Source organism: Chaetodon auriga, chromosome 20 (genome assembly GCF_051107435.1).
Source record: "Chaetodon auriga isolate fChaAug3 chromosome 20, fChaAug3.hap1, whole genome shotgun sequence".
NCBI lineage: Eukaryota > Metazoa > Chordata > Actinopteri > Chaetodontiformes > Chaetodontidae > Chaetodon > Chaetodon auriga.
Window position 1 is genome coordinate 11,158,920 of NC_135093.1, and position 9,870 is coordinate 11,168,789.

The 9,870-nt window shown below is 42.7% G+C and overlaps 2 protein-coding genes across 2 annotated transcripts; one reads left to right on the plus strand and one right to left on the minus strand.

The window, feature by feature from the left end:
• The first annotated feature begins 482 nt into the window (after window positions 1-482).
• On the plus strand, window positions 483-4,564 carry LOC143338677 (chymotrypsin-like protease CTRL-1). The gene is made up of 6 exons (XM_076759254.1): window positions 483-573; window positions 1,758-1,772; window positions 1,941-2,109; window positions 3,376-3,644; window positions 3,748-3,896; window positions 4,023-4,564. The coding sequence occupies exons 1-6, from the start codon at window positions 519-521 to the stop codon at window positions 4,329-4,331; spliced, it is 966 nt and encodes a 321-aa protein (XP_076615369.1). The 5' UTR covers window positions 483-518; the 3' UTR covers window positions 4,332-4,564.
• Window positions 4,565-5,419: 855 nt separating this feature from the next.
• Window positions 5,420-9,472, minus strand: aldoab (aldolase a, fructose-bisphosphate, b). The gene is made up of 7 exons (XM_076759247.1): window positions 9,366-9,472; window positions 7,914-8,032; window positions 7,382-7,648; window positions 7,122-7,282; window positions 6,335-6,593; window positions 6,014-6,213; window positions 5,420-5,863 (listed from the first exon to the last, which is right to left on the minus strand). The coding sequence occupies exons 2-7, from the start codon at window positions 8,023-8,025 to the stop codon at window positions 5,771-5,773; spliced, it is 1,092 nt and encodes a 363-aa protein (XP_076615362.1). The 5' UTR covers window positions 8,026-8,032; window positions 9,366-9,472; the 3' UTR covers window positions 5,420-5,770.
• Between the last annotated feature and the right edge of the window lie 398 nt (window positions 9,473-9,870).

Genomic DNA, 9,870 nt, shown 5'->3' on the forward strand with positions numbered 1-9,870 from the left:
TGCTTACAGACTTATGCATCAATAACTTCAGTATCATCCATGACTGTGATATACAGGCTTTTATTTTGAGTGAAAACCAAGACACCTTCGGAGGCTTTCCAAAGACATCACTGACCCTTTGAGTCAAGATGTGATCAAGTAGCACAACTACACACAGTCAGCACTTTTATGATAATACACCAAGGAAAACAAAGGCAGGCTCTGTTAACTACTGTTATCATATGTGTGACACCAAAGGAAGCCACATACTAGGCATGTTGTGCAGGCCCTCTGGCCATTTGTGTCATTTATTGGTGATCAAGACAGATTTGATTATTTAGTGTCGATGAATTAATTACTCTTTCAGTATTAAACCTGTGTGTGGGTGGATGTGGATGATGTTCGTCAGAGATATCAAGAAAAACAGGTTTGAGTGGGGAGTGTTTGCTGTATATAGCAGACATGAGTGCGGCTGATGAATGACAAAGCTACATCAGACAGACTCTGCGCTTGCTGAAGGCAAAAAGTCACATTTCAGTATGGAGGCCTGGACTGTATGGACACTCCTGATGTGTGCAGCCCTCACTCGGCAAGGTGAGCTTTCACTCTGATTACCAGTTATTATCTATTATACCCCAATAAATAATCTTTTTAAAGCTTATATTTAGTTTCCATTATCAGTGATTGAGATGTTTTGATCCAACTCTATTGCCATTTTTGAGGGTGTATTTTGTTGTAGTCTAATGCCTGAAGTTTTCTCTTTCTTTTATACACAGTGGAGAATATTAAAACCACCTGTAAATATAATATGAATGTAGCCTCAAAGACATGGTTTATTGCAGGAATGCTGTACTGAACAGAGCCGTTGACTGATGCTTTTACAGTAGTGATAATTATCAGTGATGGAACACCTGTAAATCATTGAGAGGTTTGCTTACTTACTCACTGTTTCAGCAATTGTAAAGCAGCTTGGGATAATGACTTCTCTCTTCCATTATTCAAAACACGTTATATGTATAATATGTGTACGTAATTATACTGCAATAATATGGAGAAAGAACTCACAGACAAAAAAAAATGAGAAACATCTATCCGTCATATCAGCATTACTGTACGGGTGTTAAACTGGATGTAAGCTCATTTTCTTATTCATTTGGGTTATGTCCTGTTTTGTGTAACTATCTGATTAATCTGACAAGTCACCAGCCTTTCTGGTAAATATGGAAATGCAGAATCAAGCATCATGTGGGAAATAGTGACAGTGAGTAACAGTGGTGTGAGTATTGGAAAACTGGGCAGTGCTTCTTCATGTTGGTTAGCACAGTACTTTGGTGAAGTCTGTCAACACACCTGTTCCAACAACATTAGCAGTCTGGCCATCAAAGGAAAACGTTCTTTTATCATATTGTGGACTTGAACATCAAGAGGACATTGTGACATATAACAACTGAAAATAGAAAAAGCTTCAATGAACCACATAACACACCTAAATATTGCAGTGATGTGCAGTACTTTGAAGAAGCCTTGTACCACCCTGGTGAACATCTAAGTAAATGAGCAAAATAAAACATGGCAAACAAAATACTCTAAGAATGTTGCACAGTGCTGATCAGTAAGCCGATGAGGGAGTAAAAAGGAGCAGCTGGAACTTTGAGGCCACCTTGTGTCTGTAGTGACACATACAGTGTCCACACAGCACTACTAATACCTCCAGTATACTGGAAAACCCACTAAGGCATAGAAATGTAAGTAACTTTTTCCATCTCTCTTTCCACCAGGGTCAGAGGCTCAAGGTAAGCACAGTTCATATATTCCATATAATTGCTCTTAGCAATGTAAATGCTCATGTAGTCACATGCACTGTACCCAAAATGAACATGAGCAACTTTTAATAAACACGGTTTGGGATGACCACATGAATGAGCCTAACTTTACTGACATGGTTGTGTGTGCTCCATCAGATTGTGGGGTGGCGCCTCTGAACACGAAGATTGTGGGTGGTGAGAATGCCACAGCAGGGTCATGGCCCTGGCAGGTCAGCGTGCACTTCAATGTTGTGGGATATCACATCTGCGGAGGGACTCTCATCAGTGACCAGTGGGTCCTCACAGCAGCCCACTGCATCTTGGTGTAAGTCTTAATTTAGGGAAAACCGGGAGCCAGTAAGACTGCCTCCACCTCAGTGCTCTGACACTAAAGTAATTGACCTTCAGGCTAATCATTTCTTCCATTTTGACTGCCCAGCCCAACAGTAATTTGACATGTTAGCAGTGTTCGCTTAGAATGTCACCAACACATAAGACTCAGACCACAAGCTGAGTTGGCTCACTTGCTTGGTAGTAAAATGGAAAACAGAAAAACTAAATTCGACTGAATCATGAAGCAACAGAGAAGTCTCATAAAAACAGTACCCACAGATAATGGGCAGAAAATACATTTGGAGAAAGAGTTACTGTCAAAGATGCTTGAGAGGCTGGATGTAACACGTCGGTCAAACCTTAAACAATATGTGCTACCGCAACATCCAAATGAAACCAAGTGTTGGTGGCAGATTATTAGGCCGCCTGACCAAATAAGCAGCATTTGTTGCTGTGACTCTTTCTCTTGTCCTTTCAGATCCTGTTGGGTTTGTTGTTTGCTGTGACCCCGCAGCAATTTTAGTTTGACCCAACCTGCAATTGATATGGACTAGAATTAATTCCCAGGCCCTCTGGTTTTCTTATTTTGGAGTTGTTCTTTCCTTTCTTGGGAAACAGGAGTCTACAGGAGGGTCAGACTTCTGCTTTTCTTCACTTTTTTTTTTGCCTTTACTGAGTTGAGGAAATGAGGAAATGAAATTTCCTAATACACCAGCGGTCTAAGTCTGATAAGATCTGTGATTTGATGCAACCTTAGTTAGTGACTTGTCCAACCAGTGAAATGAATACATGGTACACTGGCTCAGAAAACAGCTCCCTCTTTGTTTAACTTACATCTATTTCTGAGCTGTGTCTAAACCATGTATTTCTGCATTTTAAAGTGACACAATACAGCCACAGGACTCATTGTACTGTCAATCTGTCTGTGCATCTTACACCCTCTGAAGCAGACCAGGTAATAAGCAAGCATGCAATCCATATTGTATCTGCTTTGACTAGCTCAGACTGGTCCAGTGGTTTTACTGGATGTACAACTGAATTCCAGTACATGCACACATTGTTTATCTAACTCACAGAGAATATGATCATTGAATTGTCTTGGCAATCCTTAGCAATCATAGGAATAATAAACTGGAACTCAATGTTCTCCACCAAGTATCCACAAACACAGGAAAAATCTTCTTGAAATTGTTTAGAAGGCAATGTAATCCGCCTTCACTGACTGATTTAATTTGTCTTTATCTATTCTTTTATCCAGAAAATCACCAAGGGCATACACCATCTACTTAGGGAGAGAGACTCAGACTGGCCCCAATGTCCAAGAAGTGTCCAGCACTGTGTCCGAGGTCATCGTCCATCCTGACTACAACAACACTTTGCTTAATAATGACATTGCCGTCATGAAGCTCAGCAGCCCTGTCAGTTTCACTGACTACATCAAACCGATCTGCCTGGCAAGTAGTTCCAGCCAGTTCCACAACTCCACTCTCTGCTGGTCCACTGGCTGGGGCAAACTCGGAAAGAATGGTGAGTAACCTGCAGGCTTTTCATTTGGAAAACAATCCTCCTGAAACTGTGCAAAAGATGGGTGAATAAACAGTCTTCTGATTTCACACTCTCTCTCCCACAGTTTCCTTGCCAAGCTTTTACCCACTGCAGGAGGTTCAGATTCCTGTCATTGGAAAAAAGCAATGCCGCTGCAGCTACCTTTCAGTACCAGAAGCAAAAATCACAGACAGAATGATTTGTGCGGGGCAAGAGAGCAAAGGAGCATGCCAGGTTAAAATAATAACCCACTGATGTTATTATCATTGAGCATGTGCCAGGCTGGAGGCTATTCTAGTCTTATTCTGCTACCAACAGTACCAATTAACTGTTTTCTGTGTTTTGTCACTCCTTTTTCAGGGTGACTCTGGTGGACCATTGCAATGCAAACAAGGCTCAGTGTGGGTCCAGGCTGGCGTAACCAGTTTCGGAATTCCCTGTGCCTTGGCTGGCTTTCCTGAAGTCTATGCCCGAGTGTCTGAATTCCAGAAATGGATCACAGATCAAGCGGTGGGGGCGAATGTCGGCTTTGTGACATTCACGGCCACTGGCACTGACCAAGATGACAGCTTTGTGTGCACAAACTCAACAGCATCCACTGTTGGAACTGAGCTTGTGTGCATTGTCATCTCAGTGACAGTGTTCCTGCAGCATATTTTAGCTGTTTAACAGTTTTGCACCAACAACCTCTCAGCTTCTTCGTCTGTTGTGTTCTATTTGTCTTTTGAATCATTTTATCTAATCATTATTGCATTTCAGATTATACTTGTATGTATATGATTGTAATGACGCATGTTTTTATACCCATGTATCATACATTGCATTTGATTTTACCAGTGAAGAGCATCCCATCCCCTCAGGCGGAGCATAGTGTTGAAGGGGACTGATTGATGATTCCAAGAAAATTGCTGCTCTTCTGCATTCTCAATGCAGAACCTTCATATTCCAGATTTGCATAGTTATTTCTGCAAACCATAGAATAAAGCATTTTGCACTGCAGATGTAAAAGTTTGTTCTTCTGTATGTCGGTGTGTGGTTATGAGCCTGATAGTGGTAATTTATTTTAAGTTATTGAAGGCTCAATGCAAGAAAAACCACAGCGAGAAATGTTTTTTTGCATTGTGCTCAATTTCTTCCGGTTGGCCTGTTTTGATGTAATATAAACTTCATTTAACACATACACCTCTAAAAAGTCAGTCAGTTTTGTAGGTAATGGTATAAAATCATTCATGTTAGCAGTTGCTCCACAGTCTTTCATTGCCACTGTCCCTGCTTCTTTGAAACGTGATGCTGGCATCAAATTCAGAATGAGCCTATATTGGCCTGAAAATGTTTAGATATTGTCTTTGTACTGTTTTCAGTTGAATATTTGTTGAAAGGGTGAGCACATGAGCTCTGTTTTTAATTTTTAACACAGTCCCATTTTTTTGCAGTCAGGGCTGTAGTTCAAGCTGTAATAATGCATCATATTAACCATCATATCCCGTGTGAACTATGTATCTATACAGTTATTAGTAATTACACGACAGACATCAGATAAATGTGCTTGGGATATTACAGAAGTATGGTCATAAATGCTACAAGGACTTGTCGGATGAAGATTAACATGCACCTACATTGGCTGATTATGTATTTCTTTTGCTAGTGATGTTATTCATCTCGCAGTGATATTATCAGGCTGCAGTGGCTGCAGCTTCTTAATGTTGTTTGTGACCTTGCAATAATGTGCAAAGACTCAAAAGTTAAGCAACATGTTTGGGTAAATACTTTATTCCATGGTACCAGCATAAATCATATACTGCACTTGGTGGAATCAGACCACGGAAAAAGAATAGTACAAGTTGCGTAAAAAGATTGTGGGAATCTTCACCTGAGAAAAGGTGTTTAAAAATAAAAGGTAAGGGAATGGAGGCAGAACATTTCTTTCAGGATCTCCTAGCTGCAGCAACAGCCCAAAGGAAGTTTTTTTTTCCCCATCTTTCTCTTTCGCTTTCTACCAAGATGATGTGAAAGTGCAGTGAGACGGTGCACAAGAGGTCGTGGCCTTTTCCATGGTGACATAGTAATGATGGGAAGATGGTGGAAAGAGAATTAGTGAGTGTCCATGCTTAATAAGCGTGGTTTGCCACAAACAGTGACTCTCCACCAGCAGAGCTGCCTCCAGTGGAAACATATTTGCCCTGGCAGGCCTGGTTATTAGCCTGTAAGAGACAAAAAGGGCAGTATTATTGAATGTATAATACAGCACCGAAGTCTGATGCTTAACAAATCTCTACTGCAGCATATGTGTAACACAAGACGGCATATTTAACTTTCTTTAATTAGCATGATTATTTTATAATCGCACGTACCAGAGCCCTCTTGACGAACTCCTCCTGGCATGCCTTTCCATTCTCCTTCTTGCCGCCCCAGGCTTTGAGGGCAGAGGCCTGCAGGGCACGGCCGTATGAGAAGGTCAGGGCCCAGGGCCTGTGCAGAGGGCACTGGTTCATGGCGTTCAGGTTGACGGAGGCCTCCTCCTCACTCTGGCCACCAGACAGGAAAGTAATGCCTGCACAGGAAGACCATGAGAGCTTAGCAACGCGTTTCTCTAGACAAGAATGAATGCCGTGCAACTATTCAATAAAGAATCAAGACATTTGCATTACAAGTATTTTGTGCATCTCACTCACCAGGGACTGCAGGGGGCACGGTGCGGCGCAGGGCAGTAACTGTTGCCATAGCGATCTCCTGGTTGCTGTACTTGTGTGAGCAGGAGTGTCCAGCGGTCACCATGTTGGGCTTGAGCAGGGTGCCCTCCAGGTAGACGTGGTGGTCGGACAGGGCCTTGTAGACAGCAGCCAGGACCTTCTCAGTAACGTACTGGCAGCGCTTCAGGTCATGGTCACCATCAGGGAGAATCTCAGGCTCAACAATGGGGACGATGCCATGCTGAGGACGGCAGAGACAAAAGGAGTCAAAATGACTGTGTTACCATGAGAGGCAGGTGTCAGAGGGAAGTTCATAATAAGGAGGCAAAACAGTAGAATCACAGTGTGGACATACAGTACGTAGGTCCAGATTTGAGGACGTTTTATTGAAGTGTTTTGTCATTCTTCAAAGACACACCAAAGACTAAATCTGTATAAATCTTGACGAGTCTTTGAGACTATTAACTTAGATCTGAGATTAAAAAAGCTACTTTCATCTCTCAACTTACAGTTGAAATAGATAAAACTAATATGATACAATTATCGATAAAATAGACCTAATGCAACTCCTTGTTGGGTTGGCGTTATTAGCGGCGCTGTACTGAAATTGCTATGAGAGCATTTCAGAGAGACAGTGTAGAAACACCCATGCAGGAAGTCAGTGATAGGATAACATAACCTTTATCTGTCCTTGCCATGACGTTTGTAAAATTATCGGGAAATAAAATTACGTAGACACTGATTTCAGCATCCAACTGATGTGTCTTACCATCTGGCAGATGCTGGCATAGCGAGCCAGCACATTGGCGTTCTCAATGATGGCCAGTCTTGAGGGAGTGGTGGGGGTGATCTTCAGCACACAGCGCCACTTGGCAAAGTCAGCACCATCCTTCTTGTACTGGGCACAGCGCTCATACAGTCCATCAAGGCCTGCGACAGAGAGACAGGACACACCAAATAAGTTAGACAAAGGTATAAAAACACATTCACACATTGCTCTCTTTGTGTCTACATCTGTTTCTCACTCACCCTGTGTAGTTGTCTCGCCATTGGTTCCGGCCAGGGGGACAACACCTTTATCGACCTTGATGCCCACCACCATGCCTCTGTCTTTGAGGTACTGGGTGAAGGCCTTGCCGTCGTCGGTCTTCTGGTACATGGTCTCATGGAAGAGGATGACTCCTCCAATGCAAGGAACTATGCGGTCATCAGCGGTGAAGAGGAGCTGGCGGTACAGCCTCCTGTTCTCCTCAGTGTTCTCAGCGTTGATGCTCTGGAAGCGCTTGGCCACGCTGCCTAGAAGATGTGGAGATATAAGATAGTTGAAAAGTGGATCCATCTGTGGATGGTACCAGTGTGCTTTTTGTAAGCATTTGCAGATGGTTGCAGAAAATATTCAATTTAGTTCACCTATACTCTGTCAGCTCTGTTGTGTGCTTTATAGATTGTTGAAAGTTTAATGAGTCAATGAAATACACTCCTTTTTCAGATGTTGGCTGTCCTACATGACTGACTAATGATTTTCTATATAAAGTAAATACATTTTCTTGAAATGCTTTACCGGTGGACTCATCTGCGGCGAGGATTCCCTTGCCGGGAGCGACAATCTTCTGAGCAATATCGCTGAGCTCCTTCTTCTGCTCAGGAGTGAGGAAAGGGTATGCGTGAGGCATCCTGACTCTTGTTAGGAGGGGGAGGAGGAGGAGGAGGAGAAGGAAGAAGACACACGATGAGATAATGAGGAAACAGGGAAGACGCAGGGGTACATTTAGACAGAGACGGTGAGGGGAAAAGTTCAACGAAAGATATACTGCAAAGATTTGCATTTGAGTTTGTGGTTCTTATGAACGCATGGGAAACTGAGTGTTGAAAGAAGGACATGAGCCTCGGTTGACTATGTGAGGGAAGTGGTGAAAGAAGACTGACTGTATGGTTTGACATTTTCCTGTCTGTCTCTTTAAGCTGGTGTTTTGACTGTGTGACTGCAGTTGTTGCAGCTATAACTGTTGCAGTATCATAAAGCACCTTATGTGCCGGGGTTACACGCCATTCCCCGGGCACAATATGCTGTGGCACAGGAGATCCAGTGTCAAAGAGCCCTCCACCCTCCACTGCCCCACCCTTCATGTAACCACCCTTGAAAATACATGACAAGCATGTGGATGACCTATTCCATTTTCTAGCCTCTTCTCCCTGACCTTTCCCTTCCCCTTCACGGCCCCCTTCTCTTTCCATTCCTCTTCCCTGCTCTTCTATCCCACACCTCCTGCACTCGTCCCTCCCTCTCTCCCTGTTTGCGCCTCAACTATCAATAGGCTGAACTAAATATAAACAGTGTATTACATGCAAGGCAATGAAAGCACTATGGCTCTGCAAGAAGGCATTATGTAAAATAAAAGTGCACAGCCTCATACTTCACTGTTCAGAAGTCATGCACTTTACAGGAATATTAATAACCACACAGCCTGGACAAATTTAGCAGTGTTTTTAATAAAAACCTACTCAAATAAGTGAGTCACCACTGACTGACTGGAAACTTTGCATCAGATAAAGGAAGGTGGCGCAACAACCAGTCAAGACAAATGAGCTAAACTGCTCAGTAAGTACAATCGTTTGCTGTGTAATAATACAGCATGCTGTTTGTGAAATGTTGTTTGTGAAAGTGAAGTTGAAGTGCAAGAGAAGTGTGAACTAGAAGGCAAGTGACTCTGTTCATTAGTGAATATTAAATATAATATTGAAAACATTGAGATATTTCAGTCAGCTTTAGTTGGCTTGAGGTCAGTGAGAGGACATATGTATATGGGTTAAATGTGACACATATAGCTCTAGCTGTCACAGTAACCACAATGTGGCACATGTGCTTCAGCAAAAGCATAGGTGAAACGTATTTCTCTCACGTGGGAAAGGTTACGCGCCTCATGCTGTATAAGAACAAACTATTCAACGGAAAGCACAACAAGCTAATTAAAGTAATGCATTTATCTCATAGTTAGCTTTCTGTTCATTTTACCTTTGAGGTGAGGAGGAGAGCTGAGAGAAGAGAGAGTGAGGAAGATCCGGCCTTCGTCTGCGACACCCCCCCCAGCCTGCTGGTCCTTGTATTTATCCTCCCATTGTGACCCCTCACATTTCAGCTGCCCAGCTATAAAAAGAACAGGACGCAACCAGAGATGGATCGTGACATTCAGAGAGACTGAGGCTGGAGTAACATAGTGGTGAGCAGCCAGTGAAAGGGCAAAGAGTGTTTCAGTGAAAGGCACAGAAAGGGACACTTTGGGTGGAGGTATAGGGGGAAAAACGAGTAGAAATGTGGTATAACAGTATAGTCCAAGTAGTTATGGAGACAGGAATAAAATATTACCCAGAAATATTTGATAAAGAATGATGTGGAAGAATTAGCCTCATTTTGATGTCAGTGCTCTCTGCATCCTCCTTTAACAAAGTTATGCATCTTCCAAGCACATCCCTGCACCCTGTGCATCCTAGTTTAAGTCATTTTATGACTATGTGGTAGT

What these genes read in the sequence shown, in the direction of transcription:
- LOC143338677 (XM_076759254.1), top strand. Translation starts at nt 519, where the DNA reads ATGGAGGCCTGGACTGTATGGACACTCCTGATGTGTGCAGCCCTCACT. An exon ending in GCAGCCCACTGCATCTTGGT is followed by an intron (nt 2,110 to 3,375) that starts GTAAGTCTTAAT and finishes TCTTTTATCCAG; the next exon opens with AAAATCACCAAGGGCATACA. An exon ending in AGAGCAAAGGAGCATGCCAG is followed by an intron (nt 3,897 to 4,022) that starts GTTAAAATAATA and finishes CTCCTTTTTCAG; the next exon opens with GGTGACTCTGGTGGACCATT.
- aldoab (XM_076759247.1), bottom strand. Translation starts at nt 8,025, where the DNA reads ATGCCTCACGCATACCCTTTCCTCACTCCTGAGCAGAAGAAGGAGCTC. An exon ending in CGCCGCAGATGAGTCCACCG is followed by an intron (nt 7,649 to 7,913) that starts GTAAAGCATTTC and finishes CACATCTTCTAG; the next exon opens with GCAGCGTGGCCAAGCGCTTC. An exon ending in CGTGCCCCCTGCAGTCCCTG is followed by an intron (nt 6,214 to 6,334) that starts GTGAGTGAGATG and finishes CTTCCTGTGCAG; the next exon opens with GCATTACTTTCCTGTCTGGT.